The sequence below is a fragment of the Silurus aristotelis genome (assembly GCF_946808225.1).
Source record: "Silurus aristotelis genome assembly, chromosome: 1".
In the NCBI taxonomy this organism is placed as follows: Eukaryota; Metazoa; Chordata; class Actinopteri; order Siluriformes; family Siluridae; genus Silurus; species Silurus aristotelis.
Genome location: NC_139574.1, coordinates 22,904,592 through 22,932,376, shown reverse-complemented (window position 1 = coordinate 22,932,376; position 27,785 = coordinate 22,904,592). Strand labels below are relative to the sequence as shown.

Sequence of the window (27,785 nt, the reverse complement as noted above, 5' to 3'; positions counted from 1 at the left end):
AAAATGTATTTCGACAATGTAACACGAATGGCTGCACAGAACCTGTGAAGAACCCAATATATATTTTAATCCAAAATGTCAAATGTATGCTTTCCTATTATACTTTTTTCAAGAAATTTGGACAGAACATCTTTTTCTCAAACCATTCATTCTTACAAGTAAACCAAGACAATTTATTCACATGATGCTGTTTACAGTGTACTTTTGCTTGGTTTTGACAGTAATAGCAAAATAAAAATGCAGGGTCTAGCACATACTATTAAAAACACATTAAAGTGTTTTTAAAGTCCACAGGGATACATAATGTCTTAAGGAAGTTAATTTTTTTTATTTATTATAAAAGCTCCATTCTACTGTCCAGCCTCCTGTTGCTTCAGCACATTTAACTTCTTAAATTAGTTTTCCCCATTTTATTCTTCCTTCTTTTAAAGAGGTTCTTCTGATTCTTTTTGTTTGTCTTCTTCTTAAGCAAGCTTCCCTCTGCTTTCTCAGTCCCAGACCCATTTATTATGTCTTTGTCCACTTTTAGAACTTTGAGCTTTTCTTTGGTCTTGGCTTCCTTTGAATTCTGTTCATCCATTTTGGCTATTTTCTTTTTCGGGCCTTCATCCTTTAATTTTTTACCTTTTATCGCTGGCTTTTTCTTCGCAGTGGGGCTTTCAGTTTTGCTGCTGCTAGCAGCTTTTAATTGTTGCTTGGTCTCTTTGGATTTTCCCTGTGTACCTTTGCTCTGTTGCTTAGACTCTGATTTTGAGGTTTTTTCCTCAGCTGGTGTAGCTGGTGTTTCTGTTTCGCCAGCCTTTTCATTTTCTTCTGCAGTGCAAGAGACAAATAATATAATGAGAAAAGACTAATTAACCATTTAGTCACAAGTTTTGTGCACATCGTTCTTTTTTATTGTTACCTGTGGGTGCAGAAGGGATGGTATTAGAGAACTTCTTCAGTTTTGCCACAAAGAATCCATCCATGTTGTGGGAGTGTGGATAGAATCTCCGAGACAGTTTAAGTGAAGGGTGGAAACGTCGCTCTTTAAATCTGTAAAGAATTTTTTATTTTAAATATGAATGATGCCTAATTCACTGTGATTGTAGAAAACCATTAGGAGCTCTTATTGAGATGTCTTATGTGGTTAGAGTACCTGGTAAAGCCTTCTTTGCCAAAGTCCAATCCTGTCGGAACCAGTTTTACATTTCTCTTCTTCAGGGCATAATCCACAACCCACTCATTCTCTTCCACCTAGAATACACAACCCTTTGTTACAAGTGTGTGCAACTTCATAATTATGCATTCCTATTGTTTTTCTTTTGTCACTGATGTGTTTACATTTAGCTCCAGTGTAAGCGGACCCAACGATAGATCAAATCGATAGTTGGCACAAACAACTGAAATTTAGGTTGTAATTTTGGTTATTTTATGATGGCAACGAGTTAACAATTAAAAACAATTATTCTCACTAAACTATATAACCAATTAGTAAAAATGCTAATGTTAGACAATTTGATCATTTCAAAGCAATTCATCAATACCACAGTTAATTATGCAAATATATAATAATATAAAATAATAATAAGTACAATAAAACTGTACAGCTTTTGGTATTATAATTCAGCAAATTATTCAATTTTAGGTTGTTTTAGGGGAAACTATAGAAATATGAAACTTGCATACCACAAAATGTAAAAGCACCTAACAAACGAAAAAATTTGAGCAACAAACAAGCATTTGTATCTTACATTAAATTGCCCTATGTATTAAAAAGCTTACCGTAATGGAGCAGGTGCAGTAGACAAGATAGCCACCCGTCTGTGAGTCAGCGTTGACTGAGTCAATAGCAGCCAGAATCAGCTCCTTCTGTAGATGAGCTGAGCGCAGGATATCGGCACTGTCCTATTAAGCAGAGGGATAACTAATTATTCAAGGCAAATGTGTTCCTTTCATACTCGAAATGGAAAATGCTCTACATTGTAGGCTCTTCGAGCAGCATTAAAACCTAATGTGTAATAGCTGATATTATCATTTAAATTTCCCAAAATAAAAAAAATATTATAATTGAAAATGTAAAAAAAATAAAATAAAATAAATAAATAAAAGCACCAGTCGTGGGTCAGAAATAATGAGGGTTCTTAACCATGGCAATCCATTGTCCTAATTTTGCAAGTATCAGTCAATACCTAGTGACTATTCAATAATAATTGTTTGAAGCTTTTCTTTCATACTTTTCTTATTAGGTTATCTAAAAAAAAGAAAAAAAGTTTTAAAACAATTTTGTGTTGTCAGTTCCTCCAACACAATCTGGGTCATTACACACATTCAAGGCATAAAAGATGTCTCATATTAACCAATAATAAAAGACTCATCACAAACAGAATTAACGCAACTTTCTTAAATAGTATAAATATATTTATAAATATCTATAATCTCTAAGTAGTACCTTGCTAGTTTTCACTGCTGGATCTTTAGAGATGACCCCTGTGCCTGAACAAGGCGCGTCCAGTAAAACTCTGTCAAACCCTCCCATCACCTACCATTCACAAGAAGATTAGATAGTTTAGGAGATCGTAGTGGGCAAAATACAAAACATAGGTGATGTGACTTAGTATTCTTAATAAACAAAAGAGGAACGCAAATACATTAATTTGGAGAAAAATATGAATGTAAAATGGGGGGGGGGGGGTTGATGGGGCGGGGGAGGTGTTGGTGATGGCTAGGCGATAAGTGGAAGCAGACCTTAGGAAACTGTCTGCCATCATAGTTACAAATGATGGTGTTGGTGACTCCCAGGCGATGGATGTTTCCCACAACACTTTTCAACCTCTCAGCACTGGCATCGTTAGCAACTATCACTCCTGTGTTTCTCATCAGCTGAGCTGGAAGAAATGTTATATCACATAATTCAGTAAAGGAATTTCATTCCGAACTCTGGTAAGCATTTCTCTAGCTTCACAAGCTTTATCTCTGAATGTGTATTTAAGAACTTGTTTTAGGATTCATGTATAATGATAATTACTTTTTCCACCATATAAATGAAATGTTATATTAGCTCTTAAGATTATGTACATTGTAGTAAAGGTAAGTACCTTTACTATACATCAAAAATATCAATTTTAATATAGACAGTAAAAAAAACTAAATCAGAAGTCATCCTATAAATCAGGATGAGCATGAGCGTGTTTACCCATATATGTGGTCTTTCCTCCAGGAGCTGCACTCACGTCCAGCACAGACTCCCCCTCCTGGGGAGAAAGAGCCATTACAGGAAGCAGTGAAGAAGCTCCCTGAAGCATGTAATGCCCAGCCAGATACTCAGGAGTTGCACCTGGTAGGAAAAGGGTAAAACATTAAATATTTAATTTAAAACGTTCACCAAGTTAGCAAATAAACCTAAGCAGTATCCATGTGAATATGTAGTTAATATTCATTAATCCCCACAGAACTAACCTATGGGAACTGAGGAATCAAAGATGACCAAGCCCACTTTCGACCACTTTCCCAAAGGATCCAGATTTACACCCCTATTAATCAGACCCTGCGTGAACAGAAAATGATACACATTTATGACCGACATACATTCTGAGTTAGAAATATAGGTCACTATATAGACCTACAGAGATCCTTTACCTGAGCCAAGTCTCTCCTCCTGGTTTTAAGGGTATTGGTCCTAATGGTGACAGGCCTCTGAATTTCATTCGCTTCCAGAAAATCTATGAGCTGAATTGGAAATACACACACACACACACACCACAAAAGAAACTATTATAAGAAACCTCATTTGTTTGGAGCACAAACATCACTTAGATATTTAGGAATGTGCTGGCAGTACATATAGGGGCAGTAGGTTTGTCCATCTACCCCTTCAGACTCTGACAGCAGGTTCGTCTCTCCTGTTAGCATAGCCACACATGAGAATAGATGCAGATGGGTGGTACTACAACAGGAATGTACAGTTTTAAACTAAATTAAAAGCGTAATTCAAAAGTGATCTCTGTATAGATGAGTATTCTCATGGTTATCACATTTTGCCACACTATATTTTAAAAATGTAGTAGGTCACATAACTATTTAAAAAAAATGTATATTTTTAAACAGCAAGTCAATTCAAATAGCACTGGTAGAAGAATGCTGAGGATGGAGCCACCAGGAAGGAGGAAAAGAGGAGGTTTATGGATGTGGTGAAGGAAGACATGCAGGTAGTTGGTTTGAAAGAGGCAGATGTAGAGGACAGAGTAATATAGACGGATGATCCGCTGTGGCGACCCCAAATGGGAGCAGCAAAAAGATGATGAAGTCAATTCAAATAGAATATATACTGAAATGATAGACCCAGTGTGACTACAATTTCAGAGATATGCAGGTTAATATGAAATACCCCACTTCCTCATTTATAACACTTTCAATCATATAGATACTTTTGAGAATAACTAATATCTTGAAATGCCTAGAAAGTGAAATCTCAGTACCACCAAGCTGCCACTGCTGGGCCTTCAAACATGGCCCTTAACCCTAACATACAGGTATATAAATAAGATAATTGTAAATCACTTTGGATAAGGACATTTGCCAAATGTTTAATTGAAAATGGCAACAAGGACAGGTAGCAGCACTGAGCCAAAAACTTTTTTAAATAAATAATAATAAAAAAAACGCAATGCATTTTATAAAACTGTTCAATCATAAACCATCTAAAAAAAATTTATTAAAAGAAATTACTAGTGAAAGGCAAACACAAAGGCAGTTATTGTAGTAAGATAAATGACAGTAATACTCTCTGATGATCTGAATTTCTACTTATGACAAGTCAATACATGGAGATAGAATACAAGAGAGAATGTGTTTTACTGGTAGATTGAGTAGTAGATTGAATGGTAAAGGGGTGGAATGAGGGGTGGAATGAGGGGTGGAATGAGGGGTGGAATGAGGGGTGGAATGAGGGGTGGAATGAGGGGTGGAATGAGGGGTGGAATGAGGGGTGGAATGAGGGGTGGAATGAGGGGTGGAATGAGGGGTGGAATGAGGGGTGGAATGAGGGGTGGAATGAGGGGTGGAATGAGGGGTGGAATGAGGGGTGGAATGAGGGGTGGAATGAGGGGTAGAATGAGGGGTAGAATGAGGGGTAGAATGAGGGGTAGAATGAGGGGTAGAATGAGGGGTAGAATGAGGGGTGGATCGGTGTGTGTGGCGTTGAAAGAAATATATCAAATGAAAATCTCTTTACAGGGTAAAAGAGAGAGATGAGGGGCTTCAGGCCATGTGCATGCAGGTGTGCTTTGCTGTGTATAGTTATTGTTTGAATCTTGAACATACCCTGAACATTTCCCCAATGCCTGAGAGTTGTGGGATTTATAAAAGTCTCCTATAAAAAACGTAGTCATAGTACACTAAAGAGCAGAGCAGAGCTGAAGCACTGTGAAAGTTCTAGTGCATGTTGCTTAAAACCTGGAGGAGGAGGGATTTTTTGTCGTGCCAACATAATGACATTGTAACAACCGTAGTCAACCCAAACATCTCATTATCTGTGCATGCAAGCTGACAGCCGCAAATCTTTTACTCAAAGCAATGTTTTTGGTGTGTATCTTATACACATGCATGTGAAATATAAAAAGTACATCCTCTTTGAATTCTATGGTTTTACCCATCAGGACAAAGATCATCTGGTGTCTTGGGTCATCTGGAGGTCTTAGAATTTGGTAAATACACCCTCAGATGAACACCATGACTTAAACCTATGTCCTTACCTATTTTACAAAATAAAGCCAAAACAAAAAAGCCATGTGTGAAAAACTAAGTGCACCTTATGATTCAATTGCTTGTAGAACCACCTTTAGCAGCAAAAACTTGAAGAAATCATGTTCTCAATGACTTCCTGCCTCTCACTTCATTGTGGAGGAACTTTCACCCTTCTTTACAATGTTGCTTTAGCGTAGCTCTCTGAAGGTCCTAGAGCATTTCAGTCAGGTTGAGGTCTGGACTTTGACTGGACAAAACACTGAACCCATTCTTTTTCAGTCATTCTGTTGTGGCTTTGCTTGTGTGTTCGGGATCACTGCCCTGTTGCACGACTCAATTTCAACCAAGCGTTAGCTGGCGGACAGACGACCTCACCCTTTACTCTAGAAAACTGCTATACAGAAGAGTTCATTGTCAATTCAAAGACTGCAGGTAGCCCAAGTCCTGTAGCTGCAAAACAAGCCCAAATCATCTCCCCTGCCCCACCGTACTAGACAGTTGGTATGAGGTGTTTTTTGCTGATAGGCAGTGTTTGGATATCACCAAATGCAGCGCTGCGCATTATGTCCAAAAATCTTCACTTTGGTGTCATCTGTACAAATGACATTGTTTAGAAGTCTTGCGGTTTGTTCAGGTGCCAATTTTGAAACAAACGTCAGGCTGCTTTGTTCTTTTTATAGAGAGGAGGCTCTCATAGAAATGCCACTTTTTGTTTTGCAATTTCTTCGAGAGTTGCACGACCCTACCTTGGGGTCAATTTGCTGGTATGTCACCTTCTGGAGATTCTTGACTGTTTTCCACTTTTAAATAATGTTCCCTGACTGTGGAACAATTGAATTTTAATTGTTTGGAAACACTTCCCAGATTAAAAGGCAGCAACTTTTGTTTCTCTAAGAGTATTGCTGATAAATGTCCTCCTTGGCGTTGTGATAAGACACCTGAATGCTCTAGATCAGCAAACTGATCAAACTTTTATAGAAATGATTACGCTTGCTGTAGGATCAATTAATTAAGAAGGTTTGATTAGCAGCACCTGGCTGCTATTTAGCCTCTTAATTCCTATGAAATCAGGAACGGTGTACTTAGTTTTTCCACACATATGGTTATTAATACCTCCTGTGCCTATTACCTCAGATTTAAGGTCTTAAAGCAAATAAAAACAAAACAAGTTGAGTGAAAGAAGCACATCTTTTTCTAAAACTACAACTGTACATTATGTACATTTCTCAACTTTAATGCCTAAAGAAATGGCTCTGACTTTCTCACACACACCTCAGAATGCGGAAACAGCTCCATGAGGTTACCCATGAGGAAATCATTGTAGCTGTAGTACATGCAGAGATCAGATTTTAGCAGTGAGAGGTACTCTGCTCTCTCTCTCCCCTCCTCTCTCTTCTCACTGAAGTTGGCGAGAACATCAATGTTGTCCTTGATCCTCTGATGAACGCTCTGCAGGTCTAGAGGCAAAAGTCCTACACCAAACAAGAGAGAAATCAAAGAACAAAACTAAGGTGTGCTGTTTTATTTATTCATTTTTGAACCATGTGGCTAGTAACTATGACTCACCCTCTTTCTCTCTCTCCTTTACACTAGGCAGTTTGAACGCATCTATGTGGTCGATATTTGCCTGCACTGTGTCTTCCTCCTCCTCCTCCCCATCCATGTTGTCATCTTCTTCCTCATCATCATCATCGTCGTCATCATCGTCGTCCTCCTCCTCGTCTTCACTCTCCTGTGCTGCAGCTTCCTGTCGTTTTTTCTGTTTCCTTGCAGCTCGTTCAATAGGTAGCAGCTGTAAAAACAATGATTGAAATCATCTGATCATGCAAAACTTTGGTTTTGCCAATTTGTTTTGATAACACTTTACACACCTCTCCTTCACTGCCTGCCTCCTCCTCCTCCTGTTCTTCTCCTTCACTATCTTCCATCGCCCCATAGTCATCAACCATATCATCATCATCCTCATCATCATCATCCTCAAGTAGTTCTTTTCGTCCTTTCACTGTATCATCTACCTCATCAACATCATCTTCCTCTTCCTCTTCCTCCCATTGGCTGTCGCTGTCCTCGTCCCCTTCTGAATGGTCAATTTTGCGCTTTCTCTTAGCTGGTGTCAGCCATTCGCTGTTCTCATCGGAGAATCCTACAAATGACGAACAAGGAACGTTAATTTTGTTCAGATGATCCCACAATGTGTCGCTCCTCAAAGAGAAAATTGTCCATTCCAGTAATTTGTACCTTTCTTGGGCTGTTTCTCTTCCTTTGGTGCAGTGGCCCCCTGTGCCCTCTTCACAGCACTGCACACATTCAGAAAATCAATAAAGCAATCTGACTGTACAAATAACAACTAAAGGACCACTTTATAACACTGGAGATGATTAGAAGAAAAGCAGCTTACCGTTTTCTTGCTCTGCTAGACAGTTTTTTGGGCTCGTCTGCTAAAACGATTAGAAACAAATTACTAAACATTTTCACATCCGAAAGAATTCAACATCTCAGACTTCATATACCAGCGTCTGTGTCTATTTGCTCCAAAGTCCCCGCATACAGCTGGTCATTTCTTGAATACTGTGTCTGAATAGCATCCTGATTATATTTTTTCCACATGGAATATGTAAATCAAATCATAACAAGCAGCATTTCTAATTCCCATAAACCTAAGTGGAAGAAGCAGATGAGTCAAATGTTTAAACATTCAATTATAGATGTTTCTGTTATTAGTTTATTATTCAAATTGTTAATAAGCAACTGCTTTCTCAACAATTATACCTGTTTCCTCGATCACACATCAATATCATGGACCATATGGATGTGGCACAATGTAATGTATTTATAATTGCATTCATATTCTCCAAGTCCACTGATTATTTGCATTGATTACTTTTTAAAGCTGCTACATGCACTGGTCCGGGTGAAAACTACCATGCTTACTCTAAGACATGAAGCCAGTCAAGCAGGGTTTTCACTCTGCTCTCATGCATTGTCACACATTCAGGAAAAGCGATTGCTGTTTTCCACATACATGAGTTTACAGACGCCCACAATTTTTTGTGTCACAGTGACTGACCTCCCATAAAACAGAGCCAATTTTGGTCCCATGGGATTCAAACTCTCATACTTCCTAAGACAGAATAAGTCCACCATCGGGAACCATAGTATCAACCATGGTACCAACATGTACCATTTTTTATGTCATCATTTAAGGTCCCTTCGAATTCTCATAATGTTATTTGTAATTATGTAATGTTATGTTCCAAAAATTAAAAAATACGTTACAGAAGCTATTCATTTCTTTTTAATACAATATTTTACCACTAAAGCTTCATGCCACAAAAAGACTTTGTATTTAACTGCAAAACTGGCATGACATCACAAATCAAATCTTCACAGTGTTACAGAGTGATTAAAAAGTATTTGTGGCTGATCTCTATATCTGTGTTGTTTTTATTTTTAATGCACAATAAGTTTTATATCATACCATCCGCTAAAATCTTGGCCAGCTCAGTCTCTGCGCCTTTCTGTTTCCTGGCTTTCCGTCCAGGTCCACGCTTCACCTTGGTTGTGGGATCAAGCTTCCTCCCCATGACTGATCCTGCACAGCTGCGCTGTAATACCTCCTGAGAACAAGAAGGCAGGTTCAACACTATTGCACTAAAAAAAAAAAGTCTAGCCATAAAAGCATAATGTTAAGGCTCAATATAAATACGTATAAACAGGGTGTGTGCTAATCGTGGTACAAATTTCCAAGAGGATGAGTGACTTATCCAGCATTATTTTGTGCTTCAATATTATTGATTCTGGACATACTCTTATTTAACATCTAATGCTAACAATCACGTGACAGTAATAGCTTGATTGATGGGTAGGTACATAATAGCTAGGCAGAAAGCTAGACAGACTCTTGAACTCTTTGACAGAAAACTATACCACGCAGTGTAAGCATGCATTTCAGTCAGATCATTAAAATGGGCGATCACGGTTATTTTCTTCAGTTCACAACAATATGTATAAACATAATTTATCTGGTGGGTTAATCATGCTCTCTTAGCTAAAAAGTTTCTAGCATTTTGCTATTTCACATTAGCATGTGTTGTAATTGAATACGTGAATAATGCATCAATTGCTTCTTGTCCACTCACCTCTACTGCTTTCCTAATTTATTACACCGTCCCAAAACTGCGTCGGATTTAACGCTGTTTATCTTGTAGTAGGAATCGGTATAAACTCACACGAAGAAACACACGTGAATAAATCTAGAACACGTTGGACTGCAGGAAGCGCGACATAAACTACTTCCGTCGCAGAATATTTGCGACAGCACCAGCGCGTGTTTTCCTCCACCCGTTTTGAGGTAGGTCTACGATATGATTGGCTCATGAGGTGGCATTTGCGCCACATTTTTAAGGACCGCGGGAACTGTGAAATATGTCTTTGTATTTCTGTGTATTTTATTTATTAATTAATCTTCGTTGTTATTTTATATTTAAAATATAGATACACTATTTTTTTGCTCCAAATAATATAAAGAAATGGAACCAATTAGCACTGTGTATGTTGCCATTTATTATCTAATATCTTAAATAATGATCGTGTAATGTGATGTTTTATATTAAATATATCTCGTATTATACTTTCGTGTTATAATAATAATATTAGTAGTAATTTTGTATTTTTTGTTCAATTCCGGCAGCAAGTTTAGAATCAGGTTCAAGAGATATTTGTATATAAATCTCTTACAAGAAACAAAAAAACAAAAAAGCACTGAAAATATGTAATGATCTGAAAGCATTGAAATGTATGTAATTTATTATTTTTGTATGTATTTTTCGTTATTTTTTTGTTTTGTTTTCTCGGGAAGTAAGTGTAAATTTGACATGAGTATGTAATACCTCTTGTTCTTTTGGCATTTAATAATAATAATAAAAATAATAATAATAATAAAAAGACGGGAAAATTTTTTAAACCGTATTCTTTTAATAACCCAAACAAACAATCTGAAATTTATAAAAAAATAAATAAAAAAATAAAAACGTCCAAGAGATACAATAGGATATTTCCCAGTTAAAAACTTTTACACACACACACACATTTTTCTATATATATATATATATATATAATTTGTTTTTTTTTATCTATATATTTTTAACTACAAATTCTGGCCCCTTTCTGTAGTTTTGTTGTAATTGGTCGAACCCTGAAAACAGCGGATGTTGATTGGACATTCGGCAGCTTCCTTCAGTTAAAATAATAACCCGAGAGCCAATCCCGGTGCAGGAGGCGGAAGTAGTAGGAATACGGGTGGGGAGAAACAAAAAGCGAGGTGGGAAATTGGACAGAGAGCGCGGCATGTATAGTTTGTGAGCTGAGCTGAGAGATGGAGGATGAGTGGGAGGAAGAGGAGCAGCTGGTGGTGGCCGAGCTGTCTGGAGTGATCGACTCGGATGTGCTGTGTCAGCGCGGCGGCGTGTGTAAAATCGTGGGCATGAGCAGCGAGCAGCCCGTGGTGCAGGTCGGACGCTATGTGTTCGCTGGGGAATACGAGGACGCCCTGGGGACCTGCGTGATCTTTGAAGAGCAAGCCAAAGATCTGACCAAATCCGACTCCAGTCCGGGTCTCAGCTACAAGTGTCACACCATGAAGAAACTGATGCTTCAGAGGACTTTCCTGTCCGAGAGGAAGGAGGGAGAGGAGAGCTCCGGGGGCATCGAGGTCCTGTCTCTGAATGAAGATGAAATGTGTGGCAGATCCAGCACTGTGTGTCACTACGCCCTGGACCCTAAAGAGCTCCAGAGACTCGATGCTGGAGAAGACATGAGTGGGGAGTCAGACAGTGAAAAAACAGAGACACAGGAAAGTTCAGCAAAAGAGGAAAGTGTCCTGGAAGAGACAATAGATCATCACACAGAGTGACTCCAACTGGACCGAAACTGTAATCTTTTTTTTTTTTTTTTGTATAAAGGACACATTATGCTAAATGAGTGTTACTATCAAGAATATTTTTGTAATAAAAAAATTATTTACAATAACTACTGTAATCACTAAACATCATGTTTTCATGATCATTGTTATAATAATAAACCTCATTCCTTCTGATACTTTTCAAGTCTGAAATATATTAATGATCATTCGAACAAACATCATTAATTACTGATTAAAGCCTATGAAAGAATGTGCAAATCAGCTTTCTGTTGATGATTTAATACATTAAATACATTCAGGGGCATTCGTGCGATCCAAAGATGACAACTGTGGTCAAATGAATGCAAGTCAAATCACACACTTTACAACAGGCTGATTATTATTCATTTTGTTACTTGACTTAATCCTGGTAAGAGAGAACGTATGCTGAAAGACCATCCACTGGATCGCTAAAAATAACGATTCTACCTCCCCTTTTCTAATTTACCATTGCTTAAGTTTATTTAACTGACATTTATTGACAGTTAAAAACAAAGAAAATAGTATCATAAAATAACTTAAATGGTAACAAAGGAATTAACAACTAAAAAAAACAGCCCAAAATGCTGTATTTAAAGTAGCTTTTCTGACTGGGGGGAAAATCTAACCAACTAATTACATTAAATAATACAAGGGTTGGCACTATAACAGCTCAAACTGGTTGTATAACCTGGTCATATTTTCAAAGTATAATGGTGGAGTGATCCATGTAATACACGATCTGGTCAGGAAAGAGATCCACTTGACTGCATGATTCAAGATCCTTCAAGATAAACACGAAATAAAATATAGCAACCCATCTAAATGTATAAATGTGTTGATGTATGGAGCTGTTAGTTTACCCAGTGCTGAATTATGTTTTATGTTTAAGAAACTTAAGGAGAATGAAAAATCTGAAAATGTAGAGAAGCAGAGAAAAAGACAGAATTCTGCTTGAGGGTTTAAGCAGCAAGGAAGAAGAAATACAAAATAAAAAAAAACAGTAAACCAGGACAAGAGTTGCCAAAAGTGACCAGGGCCAAAAGTTTGTTGTGAAAAACTATGATGTGAAGAATCAGAGAAAAGCACCAGAGAAAGTTGTCAACAGAACCAAACGCAAATCTCACCCCAAACAGGCAGTCATTAATTCTGATGCATTTAAATGATGCTGCCTGATGGGAGCCAGTGGCAGATGGCTGTATTTAGACTGTATTTTACTCAACATAGTTGTCCACTTTCCACATAATTATTAACTGAAACATTTCATAATCACTGCATTAAAGCATGATATAAAAACACACTTGTTTTTTGTGTGAACTACTGTTTTTATTGTTGGAAGGAAAAAACCCAAACAAAAAACCTTACATAACTATACATTGTTTCCAAATTTGGCCTCACAAAGTCCTTATCTCCTACATGCAATCTCTTGTTTCTACTTTTAGCCATTTTACACACATAACTTTAATTAATTAATCTCCATTGTTATTTTATATTTAAAATAGTTACATTTCAGAGACAGAGAAACTCTTATTGGTACACACAAGATTTTAGATATTACCATGTTAATGTTGCCAACATTAAATTTGAAAGTTCATATAAAAGGTACGAAATATTTCTGTGCCACACAAAGAAAGCACATGACGACATCAACGCACATTATCAACGTGTTCAAAAAACATTTAGTACTGCCTACTGACATGCTCACGATTGAAAAGTGACCGATTAAAATTCAGAGGTCAAGATTTTGCGCCACATTGATACACACACACACACACACACACACACACACACACACACACACACACACACACACACACACACGAATGACTGGTTTGTCCCAAAGTCCAGCAACTGTGTTCATCACAACACCCCCCAGACCTCCTCAAACGCAGAGCATATTTTGCTACATGTGAGAGCTGCAGACAGAGGGTAGTTACTGATGGACACTTCCTTCTCTGTATAATCCACATTCACCTAGAAAAGAAAATCAGAACATGTATGTATGTAAAATCAAAACCTACATATTGACATTGGACTGACTATTCAGAAACATTTCATTAACAAACAAAGCTCAATTAATAAAGGTTAATGACAGTCTAAAATACATTACAATATTTATGGGAAGAACTGAGCAGAGATTTAAAACAGAGTACAGAGGTTCTTAAACTAAACCTCAAAGCTGTTCCAATCAGTCCACACGTGTCAGAGCCAGTTTAGTCTGAGAAACTCTGAGCACTGGTTTGAGAACCACTGGTTTGAGAACCACTGGTCTAATAAGTGTAATGACAAACTCACCTTTCCATGTGCAAATGCTCCAATAACAACCACAGCAGGACCATCCTTAGGGATAAGGGTTCTGGGACAGACGGCATCTCCTGCTTTAAAGGACATGGCGTAGCGTGGACATCCTGCAGGCAAGTGGTCTGAAACAGGGTTTTTAATCATCCGCAGCAAGCGCTGTGGCCCATCAGCCGCTCTCACACTGAGCTTATGCAGGAGCTGCACTGAGAGTAAAAACAAGAGGAAACTAAGCAAAGACTTGCTGCCAGTGTGAGTCACTCCAGTGCAATGATCAGTTTTTATTTTAATGTCCTTTAACCGAAGATGTTTCGGACTTGGCACTAAAAATAGTGTGATTCTGCACATTTCAGTGCAAGAAAAAAGTCTCAAACATAGATCACTTTACTAAACCCTGTGTGCAATTGTACGCTATAGGCCTGATGTTGTAAATATAGAACTTTACCCATGAGTCCACAAAAGCGAGGGAATGTGCGGGGAATTCGAGTCTGAGGATTAATCTCGATCAGAGCATTCTTCTCAGTGTGAATGTACACCTGCAGCAGTCCTGCTCTGTTCAGTGGACTGTCCATCAGCATAAGCAGGGACTGTATAGGAGCAAACAATATGTTTAGAACAATAGTGTCAGGTGCTCTGTAGTGTAAAGCACAATGCAATGACGTGCTGTCAAGTGATCCTGTTGTTACCTGATGAGTAATATCTGGGCGAACATTGCCGGGGTCCCTTCCACTCTTTATTATAATATTCTTGTGCTGGTCACAGTTCAGCAGCTCGAAAGTCTTTCCAACCTTAAAAAAAATGCACAAAAATGAATCTCCAAGCAAACACTGGCCATTTCCATGTTATTCGCATTTAGTGCTACTGTTTTATCACTTTATTTAACTCATCACTATTCTATAGACGACCCGACGTATAATTTGTTTTACTATAATCATCATAATCATCATAATCATCATCATTATTTAATATAATGGAGCGCGTCTACTAGATGTAAATGTGATTAGAACTTTACGACACCAGAGTTTATATGAAGCTGATGTGATTAACAAAATCCATTAGTAACAAACATGCAAACTAGCTTTACTACAGTTTGCATATATATATATATATATATATATATATATATATATATATATATATATATATATATATACATATACATATATATATATATATATATATATATATATATATATATATACATATATATAACTACAACTGCACACAAAAATAAAATAAATAAATAAACCTATTTAATGCCAACACTAACATTTCTTAACCACGATTCCTCAGTTTTATACACACCTTCACGGTTTCCAGAGTCGCCCCTTCTAAAATAACCACCAGTCGAGTCTCAATCATTTTGTCGTGCATATTTCGTGGTTGTTTCGCTGTTTTTGGCTCATATTGGTCTAAATGTTCAAGACCACGCTTCTCCCCCGTGTGAGCTGCCATCTTGTTTGAAGCGCGTCGCAGAAATGCTGCGTCATATCACAAGCGACTCGTTCTCTTCTCAAAAACACTACTATTGTATTCTAGTGTTTTTTGCACAAGAACAAAAAAACGACATAAACACTTCAAATTCACATAACTGTAAATTTCTTCGATTCTATACACACATTGATTGGAAGTACTTATCTTATTATATTTTCATGTGGAATGCATTACAAGGGTTAATCACACAATGGTACAGAGATTGATAAATCAGTCATTGATAAATCAGATAAATCAGTAATTCCTCTTCAGTAACCTTATTGGTCATGATCATGTATCTAAAGCGTGTCCACTGGGGTGCAGTGAGAATCCTGTCCATCGCAGGGTACCATACACATTTTTACACATGTATTGAAACCTAAGGTCACTTATCATTGTTTTGTGGGTGTGGGAAACCAGAGAATTCTGTCAGAGAGAATCCCATTTTGTCAGAGAGAACATGAACAACAAACAAACAAACAAACAAACAAACAAACAAACAAAGAGAGAAAGAAAGAAAGAAAGAAAGAAAGAAAGAAAGAAAGAAAGAAAGAAAGAAAGAAAGAAAGAAAGAAAGAAAGAAAGAAAGAAAACAAGAAAACAAGAAAAAAGATGCAACTGGACCAAATCGAGACTGGGGTATGTTGATAATATTAATTGAAAAACCTGTGACAAACGTATACATACAAAATTGTGAAATATTGTAATTCATTTATGTGCTGTGTGACTGTCATAGTCTCCACTGATGCTCTTTAAATCCATTCAATTTCTGAGTAGCATAATATTGTTTTATTGTCCACTTTATTGCCAGCTATGATGTTCCTCAGCAGACTCAACCATCTAACACAGGGTAGAAAGTTGTCTCTGAGAACTGGTATCCACACAGGTCAGGGGTCTGGGACAGTGCACAGAGTTTACACACAGTACAGTCACCAGGAAGGAGGGTTCGAATGGCAGGTATGCTTTATATGACCCTGAGTCACAGCTTGCCTGTGATGATAGAATGGGAACTGGTGAGTTAATTCTGTTTTCTGACATTTGGCAGAAGCAGTAAGGCCAATGCATTAATGTGGTATGACCTGGTAAAAGCCTACCTGCATGAATGAGGCAAGAAATAGATGAGTGTGGGAGAGTCCTAACACAGAGGTGTCATTCGAATTTCTCTGCAAACTCTTATTATATGACTGAGAGAAAAGCAAGTGATAAAGAAGGAAAACAGACATTAATGACACTAGCACATAACATAAAACACATCAATCATAATTTAAAATATATTATAGAAATAGGAATTATTCAAAGCTAAAGCATAAATTGTAAAATTGCTGTTCTAAACCAGCTCATTTTAGAAGAGTTTTTTTATTGACTAACAATCATGTGCAGGTGCATTGGACTGTAAAGATATTGTGTAATACCTAAGCAAAGTGTTTGTTTACTGTATTATAGTATGTACTTCACTAGTTTAGTTACTTTTAGTAAATTATGGTGATAAAAAAATAGCCTAAACATGTCTAAAAGCCTTAAATTAAAAAAACTGAAACCTCTTGTGTGAACTATGTGTTTACAGTTAAAGATATGTACACCAGTAAAGTGCACACACTTACTAGAAGAGCCACCTGAAGGGCAGAGTACTGCACCCACACCTCCTGCTGCTGGGATGGGGAGAGTGAGGAAGTTCCCTTCTGTGTTGTGAGATAGTGTGACCACACACACTCACTCACCAGCACAGCACTTTCTGACTGAGATAGAACTAGAGAAAAGAAAGAAGTTATCATACTGTATATCCAAGCATACACAAGCACATGCTTATTGGTATGTAAGAGGGTGACGTACTATCAGGCAACAGCAGATGCAGAAGGTCTTTTGCAATTAAGGTTCCCAACATCCCATAATTAACAGCCCTAAAAAAAAGAAAAACATGGTTACTTATCATTGGAAGTCTGGACCTGTAAAACAATGCTTCATTTTGCACTTAGTATAAATGTACACAATGTGGCCTTCATTATAATCCATGTAAACAATGGGGAACATTTTAACAATGAATATTATCTTTACACACAAAAAAAAGAGAAAAAAGTAGCCTTTTAAATGCTTGAACTTTACATAATAAACTATACACTATAATTATTAAAGAACATTTTCTTTGAAATGGGCTTTAGGGTGTAATTTCTGAATATAATTATTGTGACAGTTAGCTACATACAACCTTTCATATAATTATAGCATATAACCTTTATCATTTTTGTGTCATGTTTCTATTCTCATCTGTCTCATTGCTTGACATGACAAAAAATTTTATCAGTCACTAACACTAGCTTATTTTAAACAGTTTCAGTAAGTGACACATCTAAACCAATGTACTTTAGCAGAAAATTGTCATTGTGTGTTTGGGGCTGACTTTTATGTTCTCCTTCATGTTAAAATACAACACGGCACAGACACATAACGAGACACATTGACTGCCCTGAAAAACCCTTTAATACAACAGAAAACAATGGGGGATTATTTAAAACAGTAAAAAAAAAAAAAAAAAAAAAAAAAAACATGTATAGGCTCCAAAAGCTTTAGAGGATTTACACACTAAAATTGGCACACTAAAATTGCATTCTGACTTAACAAAACTAATGATGTTATTAAGGTAAGGGGAGGCAAAATCAAGTGAGGAAAGAAATGGTACATGTGCCTTTTTTCTGCCCGAGGAGGATATTCCATAATATTTGTTTCTGTAGTACATGGGGAAGATTAATACCAATAAAATGCTCTCTAGTTAGGGTTAAACTTCCTTGAACCCAGCCAGGTTTAACAATATAATACATACCTTGGATAGGAAGAATGAAACTGTGGTGACACAAACATTCCAACTGGGATGATGATGTCATTTCCAAATAAAATTGGTTGGATGGACAAACTACAAGTCACAGAGTAGTGCAGGTTGATCACAGAACAACATTAACATTCTGAACAAATAGGCACCTGAATCTTAAAATCCAACTGCAGTTCCCATAATATTTTTTACACTTATGAAAGTTAGAAACCTATAACAATGTAATGAAGGAAAAAACACTCACACATCTGTGTAAGGCTGTTCAGTTTGACTGAGCATTCTGCTCCTCATCTTCTGCTGAAGACCAAGCATTTGCAGGTAGTTGGAAAAATAGAGCTTCTCACTCATAATCACCTAGTACGGGAGGGAGTTGCAATTGAATATACAGAGTTCAAAATGATTTATTAATATAGTGCAATACAATAATGTAAAATTATAAATGCTAATTTTTACATTTATTTTTTAATATATTATTATTATTATTATTATTATTATTATTATTATTATTATTATTATTGTAACATTATATATTATTAATACCTCTCCAAAATGCTCATCAATTTTCAGCTGACTGAATAATTCACTGTTAGTGGAGAGTCTTGGTGTGAGAGACTTAATCTGAAAAAGAAACACTAACTGTGTAACATCTGTAGCTACATTTATCTGCAGAGCTTGAGGAGGTATATGTGGTTTTTAACCTCTTACCTTATTTACCATGAAATCCTGTGTGTCCTTATTCTGCCAGTTAAGGGAGGCTACTTTGGTCTTGAATGTGTTGTAAATATCACTGATCAGCTTTTCACCCTACCACATGAAGAGGAATTTAAAGAAAAATGGTGAATCATTAGTAATGTTGTAAAAAATGTAACACAATTTATAGGAAAGTATACTTTCTGCTATAATAGTCATAATTATTGCATACTATAAATATTATAAAGCAACACTTTTGTAAGGTTGTTAAAATATGTTGTATATGAGTTTATATATTGTATTTAGGGAAATTAGAGAGTGACTCTCATTTATGATTGACTCATTTAATAAAGAATCTTTTCTTAATCTTGAGCATTATCATTATCTTTACCAGTAGTGCTTAAGATAAATGCAAGATAAATCAATAAACTGGCAAATGTAAATTTATAACACTGTTATAAAACACAACATATTCTTTCAGCAACTTTCTCTTCTCTCTTTCTCTCTTCAGGGAGAAAAAAAAATCATTTGCATGATAATAATAAAAACCTATGGTAACAATATAAAATAGAGTAATAGACAATACACATACAGTAAATATAAAAAGTCTACACACCCTAAAGAAATTGCAGGTTTTTTAAATATAAAGACTGAAATAACCACAACATAAATGTCAGATCTGTTAAATCTTCAATGAGATTTTGCAAATATCCAAAAATATTTTTTTTTATAATTGGGAACACCTTGATTACAAAATTCAGCACAACCTTTCAAAATAGGGGCTCTAACTGTCCTCAGCGTTAATTGGTCAGATTCAAATTTAGGCCTGTAGATAAATGGCATACAGCTGCCATCAATTAAAATGATTCTGATCAAAACCACATAAAAGTCAACTAAGATGGGAGAATTGATTGTTGAAAGGTACCAATAACTAGAGGAATAAAAAAAAAAAATGAAGGCACTAAATGTGCTTTGGAACACTGCCAAAACCATCATCATTAAGCATAGCAAATGTGGAACCACAGAGAAATTGCAAAGCCCAGGATGACCCCTTGAGCTGGCTAAAGGACAAGGAGAAAACTTATCAGGGAGTCTGTCTGTCTGTCTGTCTGTCTGTCTGTCTGTCTGTCTGTCTGTCTGTCTGTCTGTCTGTCTGTCTGTCTGTCTATCTATCTATCTATCTATCTATCTATCTATCTATCTATCTATCTATCTATCTATCTATCTATCTATCATCTATCTTAATCTAATTAGACATTCATCCATCCATGCATCCATTCATCCTTCTGACTAAAATATCCTTATTAATCATACCTCTTTATCAACATAATAGTCTTTGAGTAAATGGCTGATCAAAAGGTCAAAACCTTTCACAGTCTGCAGTACACAGTGTCTCCAACCAGGCACAACCTTAAGTAGCACAAATAAAACACACAATTCTGTTTATTCAACAATTCACAATGTTGAAATTTAAACACATCTCATTTTTTACTACACACCTCATTTTCATTGTCAATTGCTAAAGAGAAGTGTTTCATGGTCGGCATAAATGTGTTGTGCAGAGCAGGCATGAGTGTTTGCAGAAGATTCATGATCATAAAAGAATGGAGAGGAAAACTGCAAACAAAAAGACACACATAAATATAACTACTTCAACAAAGCAATATTACAATTAAAGCTGATGTAAAAGTGTATGCTAAATATGAAAACTATTGACATTTTATCTGAAATGCAAAATAACATACCTGTTCATTTTCTCATGTGTCTGCCTCCAACTGCTAATAGTTTCTGACATGTAGATGATATAAGGAAGATTATGCAATAACACAATATCTGACTTGCTGACAGGAACAGGATGAAAGATAGCTTGAAGGCATTTGAGCCAATCAATTGCAGGGGCCATCTCCTATAGAAAAAAAAAGTAAGACACGTATAAATTATATCCATATCAATCGCCTGGCCAATTCTAATATATATATATATATATATATATATATATATATATATATATATATATATATATATATATATATATATATATATATATATATATAAATTATTTTTTTGAATTATTATTATTTTTTTTTAATCCATATTTTTATATTTTGTTATACCTCATGCTTTTCTACTTATATTTTTATTTTTATATTCTATTTTTATTTACATGTAGGACAGTCGTAAAAAAGCATTTCTTTACATGTTGTCTGTGTATGAATGTGTATGTGACATAATCAAATTTGAATTTACATTTAAAAATTGTCTGCTTGATAACATAAACCCACCTCTAACTCCTGAATGGTGATGTGATGGTACAGAAGATTGTGGCTGAGTCGATGGGAGTGAGGTGAAGTGTTAGTAACTAGAGTTGAACTCAGAGACATATACAACCCACAGTGCTGAGTACTGCTAATAAAGGAAACATCCAGCAGAGTCAAAAGCTCCCTACAGGATGAGAAGAATGGACGCAGAGACTAAAAAGAGAGAAGAAAAAAAAATTGATAACTTATTAACTCATTATTATTAGTGAATTATTTTATTGTTATATAATAGCGTTATACCCCAAAGATCATGCTTATATCAATCATAAAATTTTCTTACAAACCATGTGAGGTATTTCTAGGTCAACTTGTTAATGTCAAATTACGTTCTGTATTACCTGTGAGTTGAATTTGGATCTCTTCGTGTGGCTGTTCCATTTAATCGGGAACTGGAATTCTGGTTGATCAATCTGGAAAAAAAAGGTGTTAACATGCTTTATGAAAACTTTTTGGATACCCTTTACACCATTTTTACATAACTATAGTTTGCACCATTATATTTCAGATGTTTTTGCACATCCTTTTTGACTGCTGCTATTGCTTTTTTGCACAAACCATTTTGTTTACATTTTATAAATTAAAATGTTCACTCCTGTACTCAGTTCTCTTTTTTTATACACCACACTGTGTAATATACAACAGGTTTACTGGCGGTGCTATTTTGTATTTTGTGTCTTGTGTTGTCTTTGCACTGTCTGTCTTGCACTGTTTGCACCAGGTTGCACACGATGCACATTATGTGGCGAGGACACTTACTAGTCCAAAGCTCTGTATTTTTTTGTCATGTAGCTTTATGTTGTTTATGTAGCAACAGGGTTCTGGAGGAACTTTGTTTCATTTCACTGAGTACTGCGTCAGCTATATATGGTTGAAATGACAACAAAAGCTTCTTGACTTCTTGATATACTGAAGATAATTCCCAAGATTGACTCTTTTAAACTCCTATATTAATGAATGTTTAATTAATGAAGGATGTTCAAATGTTCAAATTGAATAAAGTTAAGGAAAGCATGACTAAAGGTAAGCCAAAAGTGTTCTGTCTCTCTAATATTCCAAAGTGCTTATCAGGTGAAAGGAACATAAGGCTTAGAGTAAAGTAGATGTTTAGTTTGTTAAATCGTTGAAAAATGTACCTGTATGTAGTTCTTGCTCCCATTTTGGTCAGGGCCCACATACACATTGAAGAAAGAGAAGGTGTTATACTTCGACATTAGTAGAGCCAGCGTGGAGTTCAACTCAGGCTGCTTCCAGCCCACAGGCACAGGCCAACCACCAAACTACAAAGAAACACATGTTTTCTTATTTATTTCTATCTAACAAGTGATCCAGCTCTAAAGAATGATGAGAGAGAGATTTTGCATACATACCTGCTGAATTAGAGTTTGGGCATTATATATGCTCTCATTTAGTGTATTGTTAGACCTCATGCAGGTGTTATAGAACATCTGTGCTTTCTGTGCAGCTCTAGTAATATCTCTTTTCGGAGACTCTAATTACGCAGACATAAGAGAAAAAAGTCAAATATATTTTCTAAATTAATATATTAATATAATTGTATATCTGTAAATGTCTGTATATGTGCAGGTGCATGTTATTATCTTATTTTTATAATACTATTTACATAAACCCCTCATCATTAAAAAGAAATTATTAGTTAAAAATTATCATCATTAATAATTACAATGTTTGTAACTTTATACTAGAGGTAGAAAGCTAAAATCAGCATCATACCCAGAATTTCTTTTATTGCATCGAGCAAAGCCGTCTGTCTGTCAGGTAAACTGTGATCACTCTTTCTTTCACTGTCTGACTCGCTGTCTGTTCTCCTCCCACCACCTTTCACCACTCCACTTCTCACCTCTTCTGTTCCAGTAACATTATGAGAGATGATAATACTTTTGTGTTTCCCACTGCTCTTGGCTGAAATTTCTGCTTTACAACTAAACTGGAAGTAATCACAGGGTTGAGGACCAATGACTGCAGAAAGACGTTCTGCTACTCTCATACATGCTGGAGAGAGACATGGAAGAGGGGCTAGAGGAAGAAAAAAATTTTTGGGTGAGACTTTAAAAAAGTATAAAGATAGATTAAAAGGAAAGACCAGTCACTATAGAATCACACTAGATTTTTTTTTTGCTTCACACAGCATTTTATTACCTTGAGTGGCTAGAGGTTTTTCCCATAGAAAGTAAAATCCCAACCCCATGATTGCACCAGTGATACAGGAGGCAAGACAAAATTGACAAAATAGGAGCCCAAACCACTGGTTCCTGACGAATGTCCTTGATTCCCGAGACTGAACGCGTTCCTGTGAGAGCTCGAAAAATTCCTAGACAAGCACCAGAAATGAGTTTCAAACATTGCATCTGGTTTTATATCATAAGTCATCTACAGTGCTGTTTATATCTATGAACCTGATTTCTCAGTAGGAGTTCAATTTTCTTTATGACCAAGACTGCATCTGACAGGTTAATAAATTACTGAGCTTTTTTAAAGTTATTTTTTATATAGTGCAGACTGATTAATTGGGACTTGTAACTCCACAATTACCTCACTAGAATAATACACTAGCATTTTTAGCTCTTAAGACTAATATAGCTGGGTTTATTATTACTGGCTTTAAAATATTCAAGAAAGAGTGAAAGAATGCTAAGCGAAGAGATATTTTCAGCAGTTTCAGGGGAAGTAATGAGGAACTAAGCTGACTGTGAAAAACTTTCTAAAGTTTAAATAGAACTAGAAACGGATACCAAGCAAAAACTATGACTGTGTTTTAATAATGAAATAAACCTGCATTTGCTGAGGTACAAGAAGAATAAAACATCTGGAGGAGCTCTTTTGAGAAAATAATCATCCTTGTTGTGGTAGCATATAATACAATTTATCCTACTGCATCCTTTTTTTGTTTGTTTTACAGAGTCTCTATTTGCTTCTGTAGCAACCATTCAGACATTTATGATCACAGAATCAATCACCCAATAAATACTTTGTATGAGAGAGTGAAGAGAAATTTGAGAGAGTGAGGAGAAATCTACATGTTAAACACTTTAAATAACAAACATCAGAGATTACAAAGCTGAAGATTAATTTCTGGAAGTTCTCCAAAACACATAATATGTGCCTTTGTATACATATGGAAGCATAAATCTAATATATATATATATATATATATATATATATATATATATATATATATATATATATATATATATATATATATATATATATATATATAAAATTATTTCTAACTGTACCTGCTCAGCTGATGAATTTTGAGTCATCTTGGTCTTTACATTTGTTTCCAACAGGCTGTTATCAGAACTCCTTCTCCTTCAGCATCGTGCTCCTATCTGAGTCTCTGCTTACTTTCATCAGAATCATACTTTTCTTTATCTCTGGCTCCATCAGTTCAGTCATTCATACTTTCTCCTCCCACATTTGCATTCTGATAAAAAGCAGGCATTTTTCACTACGTCATACCAACTGGCTTACTATGTAAGCTGCCTGGGTCTAGTTTTAGTGAAATATTTATTTCACTTATATTGTTGTATTGTGTCTTTTATTTAATTTACATTTTAATTTAACTAAAAGTACACACATCTTATTTTAAGAAAATAATGTAGCACATTATCAAGTTATTAGCAAAAATACAATACAGTATAGTTTTAAGTATGCTTGGTGTCAGTCTGGGCTGTATTAATAATGCCAAACCCAGACACACATGCATGCATGTCAGCAGTCTGCTATCAGTGGAGTGTGAGGCTGTTGTGGTCCGATAGGGGTGAGAAGACGCAACTATGACGTTTCTCCATGTCACACGCTGCTCGGGAACGATCACGTTTGAGCATCACATGTCAACAAACACATTTGTTATAAAGAAAATTTGAGAGAGAGCAAAGAGAAATCTAGAGAAATGTTTTGAAAATTCAGACTCTCATGATAGCCACAAAAATGACTTCATGTCTCCTGATCAAAGGTAATGTATCACAAAGTGAACACTGATCACTGAGCTGACTTGGGGCTCCATAGAAAACTGAGACAAAATTTAATCAAGGCTTTAGATTTTATTTCATTCCTTTACTTCCATCCTCCAATGAACATGTTTAGAAATAAAGCAGAATGTCAAAAGTGTTTTTTTTTCTGTTTTAATTTTATAATACAGTACAAATGAGAGCTTGATTGCAAAAAACAAAACAAAACAAAAAACAAACAAACAAAAAAAAACCCATTCTCAGACCGTAAACATACACACATTCACATGTTACAATGGAATTTTACTTGCAAAAAAAAAAAAGCACTTGTGAGTATATAGGAGTAAATGAATGAAAAAGAAAAAAAAAAAAGGTACTATAATGAACATAAATCACATTATGTTCTGGTGATACAAACATGACAACAAAACACTTTGAGCAAAGGGAGTACAAAGAAAAACCTAATGAATGCGTGTGGGATTTCTTAAATGATTGTACAGACAGCAGGAGACTGTTTACTTTTAATCCACATGTGCAAAACTGTGCAGAACGTTCTCGTTAAATTCTACTTGGGGGATACAGAATTAAACTGGTGATGATATCAAGTGTAAATTGTACATTTAAGAAATGTTGCCTTTTTTTATGTTTAGGAATTTAGTCCAAAGTAATTTCCAAAGTCGCTTAGTATGCCAAACCCACTGATTTGTTCATTACAGCATAATACTTAAACTAAGCATTTGTGCAAAAGTCTATCAATTCTTCTTCTAGTTAAAATCAACTCGAGAATAAGGTGAATTTGTTCTCTATTCACAGTTCTTAGTGAATTGTTTTATACTGGAGGTTCACTTTATTAATATCTTCTATAAATCCATACTATAAGGCTATTCAATTTCCATCAATTTGTACTTGACAGCATGAATACCAGATTGCACATATAGATCTAAAAAAATAAAAAAATAAAAAAATAAATGTTTAACAATCTGCAAAAACAACAGGGGTTATATCAGGGCATAAGCCTTTTCATACTTCTATATTTTAGTTTCAGAGATATTTTCATTTATTGGTGTAAGAGAAAATCATGAGGTTACTGTTGTGCAACTCTGGTGTGTTCTTTCCTGCTGCTTCTTATACTGTCTAACCAGCTGACCAACTAACAATTTCTGAATACTTACAATCTCTGAATACTTTATTCTAATTGTTAAACGTCTCAAATGACCAATACTTCTGTAATTATACAAGTTGGCACACACATGATCATTTTTATACATGGCTGTAGCATGGAATGAAAAACCATCAGGTTGTCACTGAATTAATACTATTCTATATTCGCATCGATCCATCATTCCTGGAATTACATCAGAAGTTGGTTGTCAATGCGTGTGCAGTTTTTATTTTTATCATGCAGTCTTGTTGAATAAATGTTGCATGCAAGACAAACACAAACAAAGCTTTGTTCATAGACTAATCCATTATAGAACACAGAATTCCCTACCAGCTTCACATGAATCTATGCAGTTGCTGGTCTATTTGGACCTGCAAATTTTCTAAAAGCATTTTTCTGCTGGTTCAAATAGTATATATTTATTAAATGCTTTTATTCGTAAGCAACACTAACTTTCTTTTAATCCCTAATGTTTTTGTTCAAGAGACTGTGCTAAGCTTAAGTGAGTTTTTCTGCCCCTGCATAGCACACTTAAGAGTCAGAGAGTTGCACTGAATAGCAATAGTCATTGTGTAACTCTCTCAAACCACGTCCAAAAATCTTCACTCGTTTGTTTAATTACAAGACATGTCAGAACACTGTATTCAAGAAACCACATGCTAAGATGGCGTGTTGTGATTTTGCAGTAAACATTTGATCAAGATGTTTGAGGGAAAGAAAATCAAAAAGTAAAAATCAACAGAGCTGCTATAGTTATTACATTTCGGTCTTGCTGATAAAGCTATGAAGAGAGACAGACAAAAACAAGGCTCTATGAAAAATAGTGGCAAAAAAAAAAAAAAAAAAAAAAAAAAAAGATTTATAAAACTCACAAAAACAATGCATCAAATGCCTGGAATCAGAGTAGAGTCAATCTTTGATTTTAGATTTGTTTTTTAATATGAGTGACAAGAGTCTCCACCAATCACTTCATGGCCTGCTTGGCACGCTTTGTGTGGCACTTCATGCATAAAATCCTCCCGTCCAATGGATAACAGCCATCGGCATCTGCCTCTATAGAGAGTGGGCGAGCACAGTCCTGGGAGCGAGAAGAGAAACAGGAAGGGTCACCATTCCGTTACCCTTTACATCTTTAAAAACTTGTTTAAGACAAATGTATAATATAAAGTACTGTTTTATACAAACTGTTTTTAATAAACTTGCATGTGTGTGTTATTTTTGTCTTCATACCTCACATCGGTAGCACTTAAGATGAAAGTTTTTCTCCAAGGCTACAACTCTGAGGGTTTCCTCACTGCCAGGTTCAGGAACAATTGGCTCGTTGCAGCTCACGCACAAAGGAGAAAAACGTCTGTGATCCACAAAAAGACAGATGTTTTTATTAAGTGTA

The 27,785-nt window shown here is 35.8% G+C and overlaps 4 protein-coding genes across 5 annotated transcripts; 1 reads left to right on the top strand and 3 right to left on the bottom strand.

The window, feature by feature from the left end:
- Positions 1-149: 149 nt before the first annotated feature.
- On the bottom strand, positions 150-10,021 carry nop2 (NOP2 nucleolar protein homolog (yeast)). Of its 2 annotated transcripts, none has more exons than XM_083557554.1 (16): positions 9,864-10,021; positions 9,203-9,341; positions 8,123-8,159; positions 7,963-8,021; positions 7,596-7,867; positions 7,291-7,516; positions 6,997-7,196; positions 3,619-3,708; positions 3,439-3,526; positions 3,176-3,316; positions 2,728-2,867; positions 2,432-2,521; positions 1,765-1,887; positions 1,139-1,236; positions 905-1,035; positions 150-813 (listed from the first exon to the last, which is right to left on the bottom strand). In XM_083557554.1, the coding sequence occupies exons 2-16, from the start codon at positions 9,306-9,308 to the stop codon at positions 383-385; spliced, it is 2,232 nt and encodes a 743-aa protein (XP_083413680.1). In that variant the 5' UTR covers positions 9,309-9,341; positions 9,864-10,021; the 3' UTR covers positions 150-382. The 2 variants fall into 2 exon arrangements, with proteins under 2 accessions (XP_083413680.1, XP_083413679.1); XM_083557553.1 differs by having other exon boundaries at positions 8,123-8,162; positions 9,864-10,015.
- Positions 10,022-11,003: 982 nt separating this feature from the next.
- gtf3c6 (general transcription factor IIIC, polypeptide 6, alpha) lies at positions 11,004-11,828 on the top strand. The gene has a single exon (XM_083553234.1). It carries the CDS (start codon positions 11,099-11,101, stop codon positions 11,633-11,635), a length of 537 nt encoding a protein of 178 aa, XP_083409360.1. The 5' UTR covers positions 11,004-11,098; the 3' UTR covers positions 11,636-11,828.
- A 1,138-nt stretch (positions 11,829-12,966) lies between these two features.
- emg1 (EMG1 N1-specific pseudouridine methyltransferase) lies at positions 12,967-15,508 on the bottom strand. Its single transcript, XM_083553224.1, has 5 exons — positions 15,266-15,508; positions 14,647-14,748; positions 14,406-14,547; positions 13,958-14,166; positions 12,967-13,636 (listed from the first exon to the last, which is right to left on the bottom strand). Exons 1-5 carry the CDS (start codon positions 15,413-15,415, stop codon positions 13,523-13,525), a joined length of 717 nt encoding a protein of 238 aa, XP_083409350.1. The 5' UTR covers positions 15,416-15,508; the 3' UTR covers positions 12,967-13,522.
- Positions 15,471-27,473, bottom strand: kel (Kell metallo-endopeptidase (Kell blood group)). The gene is made up of 19 exons (XM_083553210.1): positions 26,845-27,473; positions 24,517-26,740; positions 23,420-23,591; positions 22,994-23,296; positions 22,630-22,751; positions 22,396-22,539; positions 21,601-21,672; positions 21,227-21,415; positions 20,690-20,850; positions 20,444-20,561; positions 20,259-20,354; positions 18,960-19,058; positions 18,795-18,872; positions 18,499-18,608; positions 18,249-18,338; positions 17,264-17,331; positions 17,035-17,180; positions 16,528-16,617; positions 15,471-16,423 (listed from the first exon to the last, which is right to left on the bottom strand). The coding sequence occupies exons 2-19, from the start codon at positions 24,541-24,543 to the stop codon at positions 16,274-16,276; spliced, it is 2,235 nt and encodes a 744-aa protein (XP_083409336.1). The 5' UTR covers positions 24,544-26,740; positions 26,845-27,473; the 3' UTR covers positions 15,471-16,273.
- Positions 27,474-27,785: the final 312 nt, after the last annotated feature.

Bases quoted from the DNA above. Each gene is read 5' to 3' on its own strand.
- nop2 (XM_083557553.1), bottom strand. From the start codon at position 9,308: ATGGGGAGGAAGCTTGATCCCACAACCAAGGTGAAGCGTGGACCTGGA. The intron at 7,868-7,962 runs GTACAAATTACT...CGTCATTTGTAG, and splicing joins AGAGAAACAGCCCAAGAAAG to GATTCTCCGATGAGAACAGC. The intron at 3,709-6,996 runs GTGTGTGTGAGA...TTTCCAATTCAG, and splicing joins AGCTGTTTCCGCATTCTGAG to CTCATAGATTTTCTGGAAGC.
- gtf3c6 (XM_083553234.1), top strand. From the start codon at position 11,099: ATGGAGGATGAGTGGGAGGAAGAGGAGCAGCTGGTGGTGGCCGAGCTG.
- emg1 (XM_083553224.1), bottom strand. From the start codon at position 15,415: ATGGCAGCTCACACGGGGGAGAAGCGTGGTCTTGAACATTTAGACCAA. The intron at 14,548-14,646 runs GTAACAACAGGA...GCTCCTATACAG, and splicing joins GCCCAGATATTACTCATCAG to TCCCTGCTTATGCTGATGGA. The intron at 14,167-14,405 runs GTAAAGTTCTAT...TTTTACTCTCAG, and splicing joins TCGCTTTTGTGGACTCATGG to TGCAGCTCCTGCATAAGCTC.
- kel (XM_083553210.1), bottom strand. From the start codon at position 24,543: ATGACTCAAAATTCATCAGCTGAGCAG. The intron at 19,059-20,258 runs GTATGATTAATA...TTCATGTGGTAG, and splicing joins ACTATTATGTTGATAAAGAG to GGTGAAAAGCTGATCAGTGA. The intron at 18,873-18,959 runs GTAAGAGGTTAA...TTTCTTTTTCAG, and splicing joins AGGATTTCATGGTAAATAAG to ATTAAGTCTCTCACACCAAG.